This window comes from Phocoena sinus, chromosome 8, assembly GCF_008692025.1.
Source record: "Phocoena sinus isolate mPhoSin1 chromosome 8, mPhoSin1.pri, whole genome shotgun sequence".
In the NCBI taxonomy this organism is placed as follows: Eukaryota; Metazoa; Chordata; class Mammalia; order Artiodactyla; family Phocoenidae; genus Phocoena; species Phocoena sinus.
The window spans coordinates 96,265,413-96,286,066 of record NC_045770.1 but is presented as its reverse complement, the minus strand read 5'-3'; the positions used below and the strand labels follow the sequence as shown (position 1 = coordinate 96,286,066).

The 20,654-nt window shown below is 36.5% G+C and overlaps 1 protein-coding gene across 29 annotated transcripts in view; it reads left to right on the top strand.

Annotated features, from left to right (window-relative positions):
* The window catches only part of PHF21A (PHD finger protein 21A), a 195,179-nt gene that overhangs the window by 37,155 nt on the left and 137,370 nt on the right, over positions 1 to 20,654 (top strand). For 16 of the 29 annotated variants that reach the window (XM_032639692.1, XM_032639682.1, XM_032639686.1 and 13 more), the window contains 3 exons: positions 562 to 705; positions 4,824 to 4,856; positions 7,013 to 7,099. In XM_032639692.1, coding sequence (XP_032495583.1) covers positions 652 to 705; positions 4,824 to 4,856; positions 7,013 to 7,099 — 174 coding nt within the window. In that variant the 5' untranslated portion in view covers positions 562 to 651. The remainder of the gene's footprint in view (positions 1 to 561; positions 706 to 4,823; positions 4,857 to 7,012; positions 7,100 to 20,654) is intronic. The other 13 variants (XM_032639708.1, XM_032639701.1, XM_032639709.1 and 10 more) reach the window with 1 other exon arrangement.

Genomic DNA, 20,654 nt, shown 5'->3' with positions numbered 1-20,654 from the left:
TGTTTTGAGTTGCTTTATTTTTTAAATAGAGTGAGAGGCCATCCAAATTGTGAGAGTGCTCTGGCCTTCTTTAACCTCTGAGAGATCCTGAACTCTCCAGTTCACTCTGTGTGATGGTTAAAAATGTATGATCATGTTGTTATGTGTCTCTTTCTAAGAACAGCATGTCCTGGATGGTTGTCCTCTCCCCCTCTAGACTCCCAACGCATCCAGGACAGAAGAGGTCTTGTTCAGCTCTGTATCCTCAGAAAGTAGTATCTAGCGTGGTGCTGAGCGCCTAGTAAGTGCTTAGCTGTTTTCATGACCAGATTAAGCACATTTTTTTTTTCATTTCTTACTTATTTGAAGTGTTTTCTAGAGGAATGCTCAGAGAATAAAACCCAGAAATTTTTGGTGCCAATTCAGAAAAAAACTACTCATTTTGGAAAGAAATCTGTTTGGGGAAATTTTTTGCCCTGTGTTTAGTCGACGAAATATTTCGACTAATGTAATTTATTTTATCTAACGTATATTTCCTTTATACCCAACATAATGATCCAAAACATTTTATGATCTCTACAGCTGCAGTAAGAAGAGGAGTTTGTTATTTTAAACAGAGGCTGAAGAAACTATAGAATTAGCAGACATAAGAAAAAGTGGAGAAGGTAGAGGATGGAGTTGCAGACTCTACAGGAGGCTCTTAAAGTGGAAATTCAGGTTCACCAGGTATGTTTCATTCATGGCTTCTCCCACATCATGTTATTAGTAATGGCTAAATTAGTAAACAGGCTGTCTCTGATTTTTAGTAGAGCTTTTAATCGTTTTTCAGTCACTTGTCCAAGAGTCATGTTATTTGCCTTTTATTACTACTCAACAAACTCATTGGTAATATTTTTGAGAACTTTAATAAAATATTCCTGACTTCTGTTCCAGACAAAAGAACTAAAAATATTCTTTTCCATATAACGAAGGTGTTAAAAAAAACCTCTCTTTTTTATCTGTTTTTTGGTTCATCTGAGGGACTTTGTTCGTGTGACTTAACTTGCATATTTTATTTGTTTATTTTTCAAAATTTACTTTATTGAAGTATAGTTGATTTACAATGTTGTGTTAATTTCTGCTGTACATCAAAGTGATTCAGTTATGCATATATATATATATATATATATATATATACACATTCTTTTTCGTATTCTCTTTCATAATGGTTTATCATAGGATATTGAATATAGTTCCCTGTGTTAACTTGCATATTTTAAATAACAAGAGATATTTAAATTGACTACCATGTATACTGAAGTTTTTACTCATATGTGATTTGGGGACATACTCCTCAAGAAATTTTGAGATGGCAAAGTTAATATTCTGCTTTTAGTTCATCCTCACAAGACGTGAACAAGTCAAAATAAGACTTTTCTTGGAAGACTCATGATCTAAATTGAACTAAATTATTAAAAATTAGAGTTCTTAAATATTACTTTTGTTTCATATTTTTAATTCAAGCATACCAATTTTATAAAAATTATAATTATGAAAAAATTTAATGTTTATTGTTTAAAAATCTAATTTAAATTTTAAAATTACATTTATTGACTCAAAAGGGATATAATATTCTTCCTAAAGTTATCACTCTCAATATTCACATTATTTTCCTGTATATTTAACTGTTTTTTTAGCATAAAATTAATAGCTTTTATATTCATCCTTAATTATTATATAGCATTTTGTTTGTATGGTAAACATTTATTTATGTTTATCAGTGTTGGTTGATAGTCTTTTAACGTATAAAGTATGTAAGATATTTCACTCCAGTTATATTTAGAATCCTTTCCTATTAAAAAAAGTTTAAGTATTAATAGTAGGGACTTCCTGGGTGGTCCAGTGGCTAAGACTCCACGTTTCCACTGCAGGGGACACGGGTTTGATCCCTGGTCAGGGAACTAAGATCCCGCATGCTGCGCGGTGTGGCCAAAAAAAAAAAAAAGTTTTAACAGTAAATCCAAGTGACATGCCTTGCTTGTAAATCTGATGCTGTTATTCTGATTGGATACATGATAACCTATATGATCACTGATCATGACAAGTTCAGGGATGCCAGAAATGACATCAAAGTAAGCACTGGCTATTAGGCTGAGGCCAAAGTCAGATTGTACATTTGACTAAATACTGGGGCAGAAGCCACCCCTTCATCATTTCCACTTAGGGAAACTAGGGCTGAAAATGAGCTTACTGTATAGAAGGTATGTCCTGAAACTACCTGGTGTTGCTGTGGTAGAAGTATACTTTTGTTCTTTATGGACCGAGATGATTTAAAAAGTAGTGACGTACACGTGGTTGTTATTGAATGAATGTTTACATAATAATGGCCTGTGATGGGCATCTCATCTTTTTTGGGAAATTGCCTTTTTGATTATTCTTATGCAGATTTTTTAAACTTTTGGAGTATTTTTACTCTACATGGAACAGAGAATAGTATAAAGCAGAGGTTAGCAGACTTTTTGCAAAGGGCCAGAGGGTAAAGTATTTTATACTATGGGCATCATTTATGGTCTCTGTCACAACAACTCTGCTCTGCTGCTGTACACACAGGGCAGCCATAGACAGTGTATAAATGGATGGGTGTGACCGTGTCCCAGTAAAACTTTATTTACGAAGGCAGGGTGCCTGTGGGCTGTAGTGTGCCAGCCCTTTGCTTAAACTATATTCTCATGAAAAATTGCTGCGTTCTTACAATAGAAAGTAACTTCACTTTGATAACACACAACGTCACTTAAAGTCACTAGGGATTTGGATGGTCTAGTTAAGTTGCCCAGCTTGTTCTGTCCTGCCTCTAATGGTCTGAAATGCAGCTTGCTTGATTATAGGTAGAAAAGTTGGCTTATTTATTTCCTCCAGAGGCAGAGACTTACTTTGGTTATCAGTTTTTAAATTTCAGTGTCGTGGAGGAAAACCTTTTTCAGCTTTAAAAAGGCAACTTTAGTATAGTACTCCACTTCCTGGTGGCAAAAGCAGAAAGGAAAATGAAGGACTTTTTTCATTGAAGAATGTGGCTAGCCTTTTAGGCTGCATTAGTAAAAATGTATATGTATAAAACCTTATGTTTCTATTTCCTTGAGTTCTTGGAATGTGTGTTATTACTATTTTGTAGATTAAGACCAGGATATAGAAGAGTTACCACTGTCATATATGAAGTAGACTATAGTAACATATACCTTGTGTATTTGGAGGTCACATGGTTGGCAATCTCAGCTATCCAAAATGTATACCTTAGCACCTGAAGTAAGGTTTTTGACAAGCTAGAATAAATGTTAGAAGTCACACAAGATTATACATTTTACTCAAGGGGGATTTCTTAGGCTATTCACTCATCTTAGAATTACTTCACTGAGTGTATCACAAAGCAGCTCAGAAGTAGCAAATTGGAATTGGGGTTCAGGGGCTCTTAGAGGGAGGCATAGTAATAGTAGCAAGATTTGCTAGCTGACTGCTTGGCATTAAGGAGTAGACTGAAAAACTCAAATGCAGGCACAAGAACTCTTTAGGACACAGCAGTTTGGGGCCTTTATTGTAAGGACCTTTTTGTATTGTTTGCAGAATAGTATATTGAGGTAATCATGCCTCTAAGGGTCATTAAATGCTGCTTTTTTTCTATTTAATAAGGCAGATAAGTATATAATATATTTTAGAAAGGTTTTATTTTACAACTAAAAACTATTATTTATTTATTTATGACTGTGCTGGGTCTTCGTTGTGGCGTGTGGGTTCTTCATCGCGGCATGCGGGCTTCTCTAGTTGTGGCGTGTGGGCTCCAGAGTGCGCGGGTTCAATAGTGCGGTGTGCAGGCTTAGTTGCCCCGCAGCTTGTGGGATCTTAGTTCCCCGACCAGGGATTGAACCCATGTCCCCTGCATTGGAAGGCGGATTCTTAACCACTGGACTACCAGGGAAGTCCCTATGACTAAAAACTTTAAAAGTGTCTTGTCACCCAAAGAGAGGGACAGATTTTTCAGCTATGTGAAAAATTCACTTGGAGAACAGCTTATTCCTAGATACTTTTAGGACTCAGCCTTCTGACATTCCTTTATGCTTCAAATTCTTCCGTCCCTGGTTATTGTTACCTTTGGGCAGTGATGCTTTTGGAAGTTGGGTTAGGTCAGTTGACATGCATTTTTCTTTGTTTTTCATTTTTTGGACTTACGTGTTCCCTAGTAAAGGTCTTTCTCATTCAGTATTCTGGTAATACTCTCCTTCCCACAGGAACCCAGGTAGGTAAAATTTTGCATTACTTTTCCTTCGCTTCCTTACTCTCAAATACTGAGCATCACTGCTCCACTGAGTACATCCCCCCTCCCCCCACAGAGAGGACAGTGGCAGAGTCACATCTGACACTAGGCTTCTTCTGTGAACCAAACCCACAGACTCGCCAAATCTGTTTGCTGTATACAAGCAGGCCTGTTTTTGTATGGGAGCACCTTCTTTCCAGGACTTACTTGGGACTCTAGACAGTGACAACCTTTTAAAGGGATGTTTGGCTTTTGGAGCATTCAGCTTATTTAAATTGTCTTTTAAAAGCTCCCCTCCCCCAGCCCATCTCCAGATTTGTTTAAAGGCGGGAAGCTCTTCGTTTCAAATATAAAGCGATAGTTTGAATTTTTTTTTTTATTATTAAGAGGAGTGTTTCATTAACTTTTTATATGGATCACAAAAGCTTTTGGTCTGTTCTGATTGTGGTATTGCTTATTTTTTTGTGTGGGCTTAAAACTCTAGATTTTGGGGGCTGAGCCTGATTAGTCATAGTGAGTTTATATGTAAGACTGATGGCTCTTTTTCTCTTTTTATTATCAGAAACTGGTTGCTCAAATGAAGCAGGATCCACAGGTAAAATACTACTTTTATTCATTTAATTTTTAAATAAAAATAATTTAAAATAAAGTGACCATAAAATATTAAAATACAGGCAATACTTAGGTTTTAGAAATTATCTCATCTGTAACAGCAATTTTTTTTAGTACATTGGTCTTCATGTAATAAGAATTAAGAAAGCTCCAGTCATTCTATTATAATATAGCTATTATTTCATCTTTGTTACTGTTATTTTGCTTGTATTTTATGTTAATTGCTTTGAATATTTTGGGAAAAAGAATTGAGAGTTAATACTCTTCATATAGCTTAAATTTCATTTCCACAAGCCCACTTACTCAAAATCAGAGTTTGCAAGGCTTTCTGTAATCTCAGAATTATTGAATATGGCCCAGAACCATTTTTATTTTCTCATAGTTTATAGCATAGAACATTTAAGTACTTAATCTCACCATGTTCAGAATAGAATTTTAGAATAATTTTTTAAAAGCATTTTTAAAAATTTCATTTTTGAAAGAGCCCTCAGAGAGGGTTTTAAAGAACCTTATATAGTAATTCATCAGGTGTTACCTTTTCTTTAAAGTCTCATAGGGGTTTTTGGCTCAGGCATTTTATTTTGTATCCCTGAAGAGAAATCTTCCTAAAAATTTATCTTGTCTTTAATTAGTATATTTATTCTTCAGGCAGTGTCTCTTTTGCAGCAATTAGACAGTGGGTCATAAGTATGGAGAGTATTTATTCAGACATTCTCAGGATTTCTCCCTTGCATTTGTTTACTCATAATCTGTTCACAGAACACCTACCTAGACCCATTGATGGTGGGGGGTGTGTGTGTGTATATGTATATTTGTATATGTACACACACATTTTTTTTTTTAGCTTGTTAAACATACCATACATGCCTCATTGTAAAGTTAAGTAAAAAAGCTTCTTGGATTAAAGAATGGTACTGAGGCAGATTGATTTTTGGAAGTGGGAAATAATATTCATTTCTGCAAAGTTAGCCCCCAGTGGCTTAACTATTGTGTTTTTAACACAAACCATTGATTCTGAGAGCTGGCAGTGATATCCACTTAACTCCTGTTTGACAGTCCAACTTCTTTGAGAAGCTTCTCCATTTTAATTTTTTTTAATATATATTATAATTTAAATTAGGTTTAGGGAACCAAGAGTCAGTAGACCTTAGATGAATAGATTCTTTTATATTTAATATGGTAACCTATGTTATCAGCAGCTGAAATATTGTTAGAAAACTTCAGCATTTCTGATATAGCTGGCAGTCATGTAACAGAGCAGTCTTAATGTGAAGAATCTGAGGGGGCAGTAAGTTGCTGGACAGTCTTGTGGGTGATCTCATTAGAGAGGTCTTATATCACATGCTGTCACAAAAAAGACCACATGGAGTAAACGTGAAGGGGAGGATGTATGCCCCGACCCTGTCAGAAGACCAGGCAGGATGAATTGAAAGAATTGCATGTGAAAGGGCGAAGGAAAAGTAGTCTCTCATTGGGGTGGTGTTCAATCTGCTAGCGATCCTGTTACATTAAGCTTTTGAAAACTTTAATTTTGGATTTTTCTCTCATGTGAGTAAAAGACAAGCACGCTCAGTGTATCTCATTTAAAATAGTATTCTTTTCTGATTCCTAACATTTTAGAACTGAGAAGTTGCCCTGGTAGTCAGTATGTTAATTTGAATGATGTAGTGTTTAAGGCAGTTGCAGCACTGACAGCTTTTCAAATCTAGGCTAAAATAACAAATGTACTCTACTAAATAAGGGAGAGGGCAAGCAGAGAAAAACCTTTTTTTTTTTTTTTTTTTACTGATAATGCCGTTAAGCATGCAGTGTGTTCATACTTACAACTGATTAGTGGAGCTTTAGGTTTTCTGTCAACTGTTACTTCTTATGAAGAATAACTATTTTAGTAGAAAGGAGTAGTATTACAGTACAAAACGCTGAAATAGAAAACTTCTTGCAATTGCAAAGGAGCTCACCCCTGTTCTAGTGTTAGCAACCTACATTTAGGATCTATGCACTGGGTGGTGGTAATATGACTACAGTTTAATGCATGACAAATATGATTGGCTAAATGCTTAAGATTCATCATTTGTAATACAGTTTGCATAAAGTCATCTTGCTACTCTTCTGTTAACAAATGAAATATCTTCCTCACAGATATTTTTTCTTTCCAATCAGAATGCTGATTTAAAGAAACAGCTTCATGAACTTCAAGCCAAAATCACAGCTTTGAGTGAGAAACAGGTAGGGGAAAAAGGAGGGGGGGGCATATTTTTAACATTGTGTTCTAAAGATATGTCTGCTCGAGGCTTCTAGGAGAACTGCTATTTTTCCTCATGTGTGAAAATAAGTGTGGGCAGCCAGACTCAGTTTTAATTTTGTTTGAGATCTGTTTATCTATTTTTATTTTTGGTTGAAATCAGTCTCTAGAGTACCCCATGGGTATATGTTACTGGCAAATATCTAAAAGCAGGGTGGCAGGCTGCTGTTAACTGTGTTAATTAAACTCTGTAGTTTACCCATAGAGGATAGGGGCAGAGAAAGTTAGTGGGAGTATGTGATAGAGAATCTTAGAGTTGCTGGATGTGCCTTGTTACCTGTTTTAAAGGCTTGAGATGACATTGAACTTAACGTGGAGTGGTTGTAAGTAGATTGCTCTAAGTGTAGATCTCCCATTCTGATTATTGTCATTCCTTTATGTTAATCTTTGTCAGATATTGACCTACTATTATGTGAAAAAACTTTGGTGGAGCCTTGTTAGATATATTCTATATAGGACAAAAAAAGAACATCTTGCTTTTTTTCCCAGGGACATCTGGAAAGTGTTCTTTGGAATTTCTTGTATAATGACCTCCACTTCGCCAATTCAGGCAGCTCCTGCCACCAGGTGGAGTGTGACAATTGATAGAGCTATAAGTAAACGTCTGTGGTAATCTGACAAAGCATTTGTTTTCTTGTTCCTTCCCTACCACTCTCCCTCTGGTTAAAAGGGGTGGTTTTGGAGTAGATTAATGTGTGAACCAAAATGATGAGGTGATTTGCAATTGATAGTTCATGCTAGTGATATCTTATTGAAGATTTTTAGCTATATAGTTCTCAGTTATTGATTCTTGTGTTTTTTTTAAAACTTTTATTTAGTGAAATAATAGCAATGAGAGTAATTTATTCCTGGAGATTCCTGATTGTGTTTATATTATGTATTGTATTCTGTTTTCATTTAACTAAGGGGAGAAATAAATTTTGAGAACTATGTGGAATAGATACGAATCATAAATGTTTCAGAATAGAATCTTTTTCCAAGCTTAGTGAACAATTGCTTTTTGTCCCCTCTCCTATTCTAATGCTTCTGCATTCCCCCATTTTGTCTTCTTCAGAAAAAAGAGGTATTTTAGATTATGGAATTGCCAAACTAAAATTGGGAGGAGGTAACATGGTGGAGAACAATTTGTAAGGAAAAATATAAACAGAGTTTGTTAGACGTATTTGGCTCTGAAAGTGATTCATTTCTCTAAAGTCAAAATGATGTGTGTTAGTGAAAATGTTCTAGCTTTAAAATTCTGTTAGCACTGAGCCTCCTTAAAATTTCAGGGTTAGTTTGACAAGATGCCAATGAATGAGTCACTTTTGCTGAAAAATTCACGTGTTCTAGCAGGGAAAGAAGGTGAGAACTGATTAGTGGAGTAGGGGATAGGGGATGTTGTCACAAAGTTAAGACAACCTAAGGCTACATTTGGGGAAAATGGGGCAATTGTAAAAAATGTACATTTATTTGAAATTTTTATGAGAACTGATGTAAAGATTTGGTTTATTTCTGTAACTTTTTATTCTTTAATTTTTTTTCTGCTAGGTACCTCACTTAGTAGAACATTGCAACCATTTATGTCTAGTAAGACGTTTCATCAAGTGGCAAACTCTGTCATCTGAACTAAGTTTGGATTTTAGAACCTAGAATTTAAAAAAATGCGTGTAGCATCAGGAAAATCTTAGGTATACAAAGTAAAGAAAGCTAGTGTCAGAAACTAAAATGCAGTCTTGGCAGTTTTTAAAGTATTTGCTTAACTGTTGAAACAACCTTTTTGATAGAACAGAATATGTATCATTTTTAGGTAGGATAGTACTTGAAGGAAGCACAGCTATAAAATTCAAAAGCTGGTCCTTCCTCAGACCTAATTCCAACATGAAACACTGATAATTTTGTTTAAAATAGTTTTGTTTTAGAACAAACTCCCAATGCTGTATGCCCAGCTTTTTGTTTTTCCTTCTCAAAAGATCTACTTAGCCTCTGGCAAAACTTACTGATTTTCCTTCTACTTTAATAACTGAAATCTGAATTACCTTACTCGCATGACTAATAATTTAATATTAAATTTTTGGTTGTGCGAAAAAATTTAAATATGGAAAAGTTCAAAGAATGTCATATTCAAGAATTAACAGCTATTAACCCTTTGTCATATTTGTTTCTGTTCTTTTTCTATATGCATTTTTCTATAATCATTGTTCCAAATCCACTTGAAAACTTAATTATAGAAATAATAAAAGCATATGTTCTCTTATTATGCTTTATTAAAGAATAAAACATTGCAGATAGTCACCGATTCTCACAGTAGGCACGTATTAGTTCTTATTTGTTATTGCTACCTCAGTCTTTGATACTTATTCTGTTTCTTCCTCAAGACTAATTACGAAGTGGTGCACTCCGTTTCGGAAAATATAGTCTTTACTAAGCATCCTTCATGGCTAAAACTCAGTGCATTTCAGTGAACTCTTGTTAGATAGTTGCAGTGCCTCAACCTATAATTTGAGATTTCTGAACAGAAGCTCCCCATGGCAGTTTTTGAAGTCATCTTCTTGACCCGCAGGGCTTTAATTTGTGGTTGACAGGTTTTTTTCCTAAACGTTAGAAGTATATTTATATATTTATTTATTTGGCTGCGTCAGGTCCTAGTTGCGGCATGCAGGATCTTTAGTTGCGGCTAGTGGGATCTAGTTCCCTGACCAGGGCTCGAACCCGGGCCCCCTGCATTGGGAGCATGGAGTCTTAGCCACTGGACCACCAGGGAAGTCCTTGTGGTTGACAGTTTTAACCCAGACTTGATTAGCTAAGTAAATTATATGTTATATAGCCATTAAAAATCATGGTTTCAAAAATGTTTTAATGACATAAGAATGCGCTTATGGTAAAATAAATGAAAAAGCACATGCAACTTCATATGCATTACAATTCCATTTTTGTGTGTTGTGTGTATATATGCATGTAGGCATATAAGTGTGTAAAAACAGCGTCAGTATAAAATGTTGTTGCGAAGTGATGATTTACAGGTAGTTTATTTTTTCTTTATAGTCTTAATGTATATTTGCCACAGTCTCCACAATAAATACGTTTCCTTTTTATAATCAGAAATAGACAAGAAACAATTATTTAAAAAAAAATTTTAACACCAAATTCTTGTCTTTTCCAGGGAGGGTTAGCATTTAAAAATCTAATGACATTCTCCTTATGGTTTATGAACCACTCTAATCAGAGAATCCAACTATTTTAAACACTACTAGTACTGAAGTGTAGAAGCAACTGTTAATTTCTTTAATAGCATTTGTTCTCATTCTGCACTCCTCCCCTCTCATTTTTGACATGTATATGTGGTCTTTTGCTTGTCATAATGGATATTCTAATATTGGAGCCAATGCACTTACTTGCTTTAGTGCTCTGCTTTCATTCTAATTCATTCATTGTAGAAGCAATCTTAACATCCCAGTTTGTTGCTTATTCCTACTGAGATTCAGGCTTAGGCCATAGTAGTTTCATCTTTGATTTCCCCCGCCTTGAGGGGTTTGCCACCCCACCTCCCTTCACCTGGTGCTCTCCTGGCCAGGCATCAGGTAGGTTGCAACTTAAAAGTTACTTCCTCAGAGGACCTATCCCTGAAACCCCTTCCTCCTGTCAAAACCAACAGTTTCTATTATAATCTCTCATTGAACCCTTCATCTTTCCTTCATAGCTGTGCCATTTAGGATTAGGTTCAGCTGTGGATGACTGAAAACCCAAAATGAAAATGACTTAAACAAGGTAGAATTTTATCTGTCTCGTGTGAAAGCTCTGTAGGTGTAATAAGGCTGGTGACAGTGGTTCCACAGTGCCAGGGAACCCAGGCTCCTCCTATTCTATTGCTCTGCCATTCTCAGCATGAAGCTTCCACATCATCGTCCAAAATAGCTGCTCCATCTGGTAAGAAGGGGGAAAGCAAGCCCTTTATTTTTAAGGATGTTTACTGGAAGTTGCATGCCTCGCTTCCAATTAGATCCCATTGGTCAGAACTTGGTCGCATGGCCCCAAGTAGGAGCAGGGAATGCTGGGAAGTATAGTCCATTCCAGGTGGCCATGGGCCAATAAAATTCAGTGAGCAAGTACTGAGTAAGAAGGGGGAAATAAATACTGGGGATAATTAGCAATTTCTACCACAATAGTTTATCACAATTTGTAATTACATATATATGATTATTATTTTTTAAATATCTGTCTTCCTCACTAGACTGTTTCAAGAAGTCAGGGAACATACTTATTTACTTTATTCCAAGTATAGTATTTAGCATAAAATAATATTTAGCACAGAAAATCATTTGTACTTCTTAAAAGAATTATTTTATCTACCTGATCTTTTTCTCTACTTGTAGATATTTTTTAAACAGTGCATCTTGCTTTTTATACTTTTTAAACTTAAATATTATGAACATTATCATACATTTTTGTGTGTTCTTTAAGAACGTAGTTCTTTTTTTTCCTTCAATTTTATTTAATTTAAGTAATTTATTTTTGCTGCACTGGGTCTTAGTTGTGGCACGCGGGATCTTCGTTGCGGCATGTGGGATCTTTTAGTTGCGGCATGCGGGCTCTTAGTTGTGGCATGCAAACTGTTAGTTGTGGCATGCATGTGGGATCTAGTTTCCCGACCAGGGATCGCACCCGGGCCCCCTGCATTGGGAGTGTGGAGTCCCCCTGGACTTCCCTGGACCACCAGGGAAGTCCCAAGAACATAATTTTTAATAGTTTTAAATATTTAATAGTCTGGCTAGATCATAACTTATTTAACTATTCACACTGTTGTTTGATGATAGAATGTTTTCAGTTTTCTGTTGTTTATAAATGTTGCTATGATAAATTCACCCTAAATATGTGAATCTGTTCTCTCTAATTGCGCCAGGATACATTCTCAGGTGTGAGATTATTGGGTGTATTGGTCAGCTATTGCCATAACAGTTCTGCATAACAAACCAGTGTTTTATTGAGTTACAACACTAAGGGTTTATTTTCACACTGGGTTTGGATTCTCCTCATCTAGGCTGGGCTTGGCCAGGCAAATCTACTTCAGTTTGTGGGTTGGTTGGCCTGCCTCAGGCTGTAGGTTGGGTTAGATCTTCTCTAAATGTGTTTGTTCTGAGGCCTATCATGAAGGGGCAGCAACTACCTGGGGCATAGTCATATCATGGTTTATCACCAGAGTGTAAGAAATAAGCCAAACTACCAGAACATGTTTTAAGCCTCTGCTGGTATCAAGTCTCATTAGCCAAAACAAACCATGTGGCCAAGCCTTGCAAAATTACATGACAAAGGGTGTGAATGTATAATTTTATGACAGAGAGAATATGAAGAGTTGAAAGCAATAATCCGTCTACCATTCTTGGTCAAAGTGTATAAAAAAACTTTTACAATATTTTAAAAAAAACCTTTTATTACTTATTTCTAAATAGTCTCCAGAAAAGGCTGTATCAGATTAACAGCATATATGAGAGTAAACAAGTCTTCCCCAAGAGATACCTTAGCAGGGGCCACTAACGGGGAAGCCCTTTGCTAATTTGGAAAATGGATTAATATGTGTCTGATGCTTACCTGAAGGTATATTTTTCATGCCATTTGTCCATGGTACAAATATTCCAAAGAATTACCTTTTGATTTTGGGTTTTGTTTTTCTTTCACTCTTTCCTCTATTTTTCTTAATCCTTTTGAGAGAGGTAGACCCCGTCATAGTCTTTGGTCTTTGCTCCTGGCTTGCTTTTCTGATTCTGTGTTTAAAAATCATAGTCTCTATTCCTTACAGATTGCTCAACGTAATACAAGATGAAATACTTTTCTGGGTTTAATAAATAGTTGCTGTTCATGGAACCATCCTCATTTAAAATTTGAACATATTTTAGTTAAGTGGATTCCGAAGCCTTTGGGAGAGAAGTTTCTGTTTCTGCCATAACTAATTATGTTTCTGATACATAGAACAACATAATTTAAGCTAAGTAGGTGACTTGAACAGTGGACTGGGTGTGGGGCCGGGGGTGGGGTGGGGCAGGGGGACATTGAGAGTTTGATTCTGTTCCTTACTCTGTCTCAGACTTGTTGATAAGATTTTGAGTTATTAAGTAATTTAATATGTCTGTTTCCTTAGTTATGAAATGTTTGAATAATGCCTTTTAAGAGTTAATGAACATGTATCGAGTGCACTGAATATTTTTGGAGGTAAGTTCTATTTAAATTGAAATTGTTAGCTCTGGTCATGGTGGTTAACTTCATCTCATATGTAATACCTTTGTCTTATAAGTAAAGTACTGCTTTTTTAAGGAGCTTAGAACATTTCACATTTAACTCAGTCATGAGTACATCATTGTAATACATAACTGGGACATGGACTATTTGTGACTTAGCCACGATTAGATAATTAATTGTATCAGATTCACGACTAGAATCCAGATCACTGTACTATTTGTTCAGTTTTATTTAGTAAATTATATTCTTAAATTGCTCTGTGGACCTTTATCACATATTTTTTGAAATAGGACATTAGGCACAATAATTACATTGCTTTTAAGCTCCATTGCCTTGGAGTCATGTAAGTGAATTAGTTCTTGTAGTTTCATACTGGTAACCTGATACATGACTGTCTCTAGCCTCTGATACCAGTAACCATAGAAAGTTACCCTCTCTCATTCATAACTAAACTAGCGTGATTGACTTGTCACATTAGAATTTAGAATTGTTATTTTCTTAGAGTTCCTTGAATTATAATGGGAGTCTGACCTCATCTTTATCTAAAGTTCTTAGGATTTAATCTCGTTCATCCCCTCCTGCACACTATTTATGTGAAACCATTGGTCCAAATGTTTGTTGAGTTTACTGACTCTTGTGTGCATATGTTCCTTCTCCCTTGCACCAAATACAGGAAATGTATTATTTCAAATTCCTCCTGGTGAAATCCTGTTGTCTTATAATAAACCAAGATGAGACAAATGAAGGGCTCAGAAATACAAGGCAGGAACATAAAGGTTCTGAAGATTGAAGGTTGTCTGCCTTTGATGTGACTGTGGTTCCCACTGCTGCGTTATCTCCTGGGTCTTTTTAACCTTTATTCTCAGAGTGCAGTTGTCTCTATGGCCGGTAGTTGTAATCTGCTGGTCAGAGATTCGATTATCTCTTTAAGATAGAAAAGCTTGATGAAGGAACTCATATTTTAATAATATTGTACCATGTTAGTGTAGGACATTTTACCTGAATGTGGTGGAGGAAATCAAGTGAAGTGGGTGACTTGTACCAAGTGCAGCAGTCTGCTAGCTGAGTAGGTTAGAGTAATCTTCTCAGGTCATCCTAATCATTTATTTTTGGTGCTGGTAAGTGCAATGACTTAAAGAATTCAGTTTGAAAGTTTTAATCCTCATCATCAGGTGTTGCATGTCTTGACACTGGGCTACTGGTATCTACTGTATTTATTTCCTCTTTACTCATTTCTTACCTAACAGAGAGCAATTGCTTCAAGCTATGAAAATCTAGTCAAAGCCCAAGTTTGTAGCCCTGTGTTTAGGGACTCTTCACTTTGACTCTTTGGAAAACGTTAATCTAATTCTTGGGTGGTAGGTGGTGTACACAACAAATGCTTAACAGGGCCTTAGCCAGTATAATTCTGACTCTACCTTTCCACTGTGTCAGTAAATTAATTTGTGCTTTTAAATAATCAGTTCATTCTAATTTATTCCCTTCTCCCTGGGATCTGTGTACTTTTCAGATTTCTTTATCATTCTAAGATTCTGACTTATCTGTTTGTTCTATATCCATTTGTTGAAAGTTTTCTGTGGTGAAGGGCATGGTCCTAGGCCCATGGGAGATGCTGAGAATGAAAACCTTACAGTGTTACTTCCCTGTGACTGGTCATCACCTAAAAGATGTGCAAGCTCATTAACCCTGACACCTTTGGCAACTCATTCTTTTTTTTTTTTTGCGGTATGCGGTCCTCTCACTGTTGTGGCCTCTCCCATTGCGGAGCACAGGCTCCGGACGCACAGGCTCCGGACGCGCAGGCTCAGCGGCCATTGGCTCCCGGGTCCAGCCGCTCCGCGGCATGTGGGATCCTCCCGGACCGGGGCACGGACCCGTGTCCCCTGCATTGGCAGGCACCACTGCGCCACCAGGGAAGCCCTGGCAACTCATTCTTGATCGCTTCTCTTGCATCCTTTCCTGCCATACATACCCCATAAGTTCCCTGATGTCACCTTTATTCACTGGAGTCTCTAAAGACTTCATGCGCTTGTACGTGCTGTTCTCTACAGCTGAAATTCTCTTTCCTCTTAGCCTGGTAAATTCCTGCTTATCCTTTAAAGACCCAGTTTAAGCAAAGATCCTCTAAAGCTTCCCTTGACTCTTGTCCACATTCCAGGCAGAGTTAGAGATCCGTCTTCTGTGTACTCGTGGTGTTTATGTCTACCTCTCTTATTTGTACTTATTGTGTTGTATTGTAATTATATGTTTGTAAGCTCCCTCGAGGACAGGGAGTGTGTCTTGATCATGTTTGTACCCCCAAAGCCTAGATGGTGGATATGTAGGCAAGCATTTTTGAATGTATTAATTCATTATGCTTTCAAGAAGCTAGTAATCTAGTAAGGTGGCCCAGTATGTTGAAAGTCCATAAGACATTTTAAGACATTTTACCATTAAAAGGTACCACTAAGACATTTTACCATTAAAAGGAGATTTCCATTCAAATAGTTAAATTCCCCCTTTTTTTGGGAAAAAATATTCTCAATATTGTTTCCTACTTAATGCTTTAAGAACATTCAATAACGTTATTACCTCTGTTCCAGTTCAGAGCAGCTTAATCATAGTTCCAGGAAAGGAAAACTTTTATGAAGTGAAGTAGCATAAACTAGTAAATGAGCCTGGGTCCAGCAATCTGGAAACGTAATATATCTAGAAACAGTGTCCTCTGCATCATTGCTACATCACTTACCTCTTTCTGTAGTACCTCTTTAGGTTTCTTTTCCTGACCTTATAAAACATGCTTACATCCCTGGTATTCTTGTAAACAACAACAAAATTCCTTCCTTTGTTTCTTAATTTCTTTCTGCCATTGTCCTATCTCTCTCTACCCTCCATCCCTTCATTATTAAACTTATTAAATTATTAAATATTATTCAACTCAGGCTGTATTTGGTACTACATTTTTTTTTTTTTTTTAGTCCTGTATGAGCCCCACTGCAATCAGTTTCCATCTTCATTCTACTCTGTTGAGCTCACAGAAACTTCCAGTAACATAATTGCCAAATCTAAAGGAAGTTTTTCACACTTCATCTTACTTGAACTAACTGTAGCATTTCATATTAATGACCACTTTCTTCTTCAGAGAACCAAGAACCTTCCTTTCCTGGTTCTCCTTTTACCTCTTTGAATGCACCTGCTCAGTTTCCTTCTCAGGCAGTTGTTCCTCAGCCTACCCTTTAAAAACTAATATTCTGTAGGTATTTTATCCTTGTCTTCCTTTTCATCTTGCTCTATTTTTCCCCTGTAGGTGATATCCTGCCTTAAACCACCACTGAATGCCACTGGCCTCCAAATCTTTATTCCTCTTCTCCTCTCTTACCTGAGGTCCAGACAGATGTGTATTTTCAGCTTCTGCCTGCTGGATGTCCCAAAGCTCTATATTCTCCAAACAGAATCCTATATCCATCCCTCTTCAAATTCTACTTCTCCTTCTTTCCCTTTGTGGTTAGTGATACCCCATTCATCCAGTGGCCAGGCAGAAACCTGGAAATGATCATGGACTTCTCACTCTCCCTTGGTCTCTCATCCATAATTACGAAGTCCTCTTTATTCAGGCTCCTCAGCATTGCCCATACCCTCCTACTCCCTTTCCATGGCATTGCCTTGCATCCAGTTAGTATGTCTTATGATTCAACTTTTCCGCTATTTTCAGGATGATCTAAAGTAAAACCCTTGTATGTTGCTTTCCTGCTTGAGATCCTTCAGTCAGTAGCTCACCTTCCCTTGTACTGTAGGGAAAAGTCCAAACTCCTTATGATGGCTCAGAAAACCCCTCATTATCTTGTCCATGCCTGCCTCTTCACCGAACTCATACATACCTTTTCCTCCAGACTTCCACATACTTAATTTTCTTGGTTATGCTCCGTTGTTTCTTTGACCTGGGATGTTCTTTCCCATATTCTTTGCTTAGAGCAAACCTGGAGTTACCTTCTACCCTTTGACCCAGTAAGCTAATTTTTAGGGCCTTATGGTTCAGAAATAGCCACACAAAAATTGAAAACAGCTGCAAATAAATCAGGGTGCAATTAGCAAGTAATACATAAGAGCTGTATATGCATATTATGAGGTACTTAACTGAATAGAAAGATGAATGGAAGGGGAAAAAAGCAAATTATAAAACAGATGTACAATATGATTCATTATTTAAAATACAGAATATTTAAAAACCATGTTTGTATATATGCATTCATGGTCATTCATACTTGGAAATACATGGGAAAACTCTAGAATTATTTACGTGGAGCTGTTAACAGTGGTTGCCTCTAAGAAGTGGGATTCAAAAGAGGTGACCGAGGACGCTGGCACTTTTAACTTTGTATATTCTTTTTAAATTTGTTTTTAAAATATTGAAATATAGTATAAATACAAAAACTACACATATATGTATATATTTATATATATGTACATCCAGCTCAAATATATTTTTACAAACTGAAACACCCAGGTAACTAGCACCCGTATCGGTATCAGAACATTACCATCACCACAGAAACGGTCATGTGTTTTCTTCAACTCACTACCGCCCTCCACCAGAGAAACCACTATTGTGACTTCTAACAGCCTAGGTTAATTTTGCCTATATGAAAGCAAATAGGGTGTACTATTTTCTGTCTGGCTTATTTTTGTTCAACATAATGTTTGTGAGGTTATATGTGTTTCTTTGGAACTGTTTTTTTAAAACTTTAAAAAATAATTATAGAGTCATAGGAAGTTGTCTTCTGAAATTTTAAATCACTGAAGAATAAAAGTTTGTCATCTCCTGGATATACCCACCCTGAAGTCTCTTGGCATTGTTAAATGTGTTCTCTTGTGAATTGGTAGCTCGTTGCTCTGTTGCTTTTATCACATTTCACTAATTATTCGTTTGTATGCTTATCTCCCTTCCGGATTGTGAGTCCCTCAGTACTGTGTTCCTTTCATCCTTAAAATCCAGTGTATACCTAGTGCTTCACACACAGTGATACTTAAACACCACTTGTCAAAGAAAAGCAGTACATTCTAGTCTGTGTGTTCTAGTCTGTGTGTATTTACTGGTCTTGCCTATTGAATTTCTCTGAATTGATTTCCTCATCTGTAATATGGGCATTATAATTGCATCAGTTCCTATACTTTTAGCTGCATGTAATTGAGCATCCAACTAAAAGTGGCTAAAATAATAAGTGGACTTACTGATTCACCTAATAAGAAGTTGCTAGAGTTTTCCAGTTCAGCATCTCAGCAACACCATCAGAACACACGTTCTGGTCATCTTTCTGCTTTCTCACCCTTAGTGAGTCAGCAAACATTGCTTGTTGTCACAGGATTGCTGCTGCAGCTCCAGGCTTTACATCCTCCCGGTTCTTCTTATATGTCTCTTCTTAAGAGCAAGGAAAAACTTAATTAGAAGTCATTCAACAGACTTTGCATCTCATTGACTGCAGTTTTGTCACATGCCAATGTCTAAAGTAGTGACTGGCAGGAATAGTGGGGTCCAAGACTGATTTGTATCCTGGAGCTGAGGATTCGCCTCTCAAACATTTGGACACTGGATACACAAACGAAATTCGTTTTTGTTAGCAAGGAAACAGAAGAGATGGAAAATAATGGATTTGAAAAGGCAATCAGCAAAGTCTCTCTCCATCTATAACAGTTTTCTCTACTAATGTAAGTTAAATATAATGTATATTTGAAAGATGTGTGAGGCCTTAGTGGTTGTTACTGGTTTTGTGGATTGTTTTAGAGAGGTTTCCCTTTGCCACCCTACCTAGCAGCAACCTGTTTTAGGGCAAGGAATGCAAAAGTAATTTTGCTGTTCGCTAAAGTAGTATATTATTGTAAGGTTAAATCTAATACAGAAAATAATGTAATTTATTTCAAATGTGAACTATAAATTATTTTAAAGTTTTTTGATATTTAAAAATTAAAAAATTGTAAACAATCATTGTCAGGTTATTAATATTAATAGTCCATGCCTTTGAAGCATAGCAGCCTGATATCCCTTGGTTAACAATAACCTTCACCCACCTGCATTATTCAGGAAAGCCGGAGTTTATCAAACCCAATGGTATTCATGGATTTCAGGTTTTTAAAAGGTTGAACACTGTAAATGACAGGCCAAATCACAGATTCCTTCATTTCCTTTTTTTTAAACAGAGAACCAGACAGAAAAAAGAAGCTTGCTCTTGAGCTACCGTTGTCTTCATACGGTAGCTGGTTAGATGAGAGGCTGCCCTGCAAAATTATCTTTACAGAAGACAAGTTCCCCAGAGTTGATGTACTCTAAGTTCAGGAAACAAATGTTTGTGTGAATCAGCAGGGATTGGGTAAACTCTCTCATACTAGCTCTGTCTGAAAATGACAGAGTGATTATTAGTTTCTGTCAGTTAAGCACCAAATATTCCTTTGCTCTGAAAAATGAGGCCCTAGAAATCAACTGTTATGTTTAACTTGTCACCTTTTTTCCCACACCCACTTCCATCACCTTTTAAAAAAACCTCTCTTGCTTTTGCCAAAATAAATTACATCATTTTGACCAAGAAGAACACTAAAGGTAGAGATCAGTTCTGAAGTTACCTCTCCTATGAGCAGTGAATGATTATTGCTGATCTCGTTTTATCTAGGGCTTCTGTCATCTAATACAGTGATTGGAGAAGAAATTAACACCACCTTTCTTATGGAGTCAAGAGGCACAGATAAACTCACCCTGAAATGTTGTTATTTCCTGAAGGAAAAGAATTGAGTAAAATTGGGGAGTGTATTAATCGACAGAAATTGAAATTTGTTTTTCTGAGTGTGCCTCATTTATTACAGATTGTAGAAGTTGGTCGTGAATTTAAGACAGATTTATGAAGATTTTGAGTTAATCCATCACTGTCTTTTAATTAAGAATGAGGTAGCAGTCTTTTTTTTTTTTTAAACATATTATTCAGAAGTTCACCTCTTCCATTGAATGTTTATTTGATTTTTTTCATCTGGAGTGAAATTTCGAGACTATTACTCACACCCAAAACCCCCAACTGAAGTCAAGGTAGACAAAAGTAACAGAAGTCATTTGTAAACATCTGTCATATAAACTTCTGAAGACACATACTTTTTACTCTGATTTCTGTTTATCCCAGATGTGAGTTCATCAGATGCGACAGTGTTTGCAAATTGTCAGAGGTACTGCCCCTGAGCCTCATATGCTGTTAATAGCTGATAAGGTTATCTACAACTTATAAAATTTCCAGTATCCCCTCTCCATGACTTGCTTTC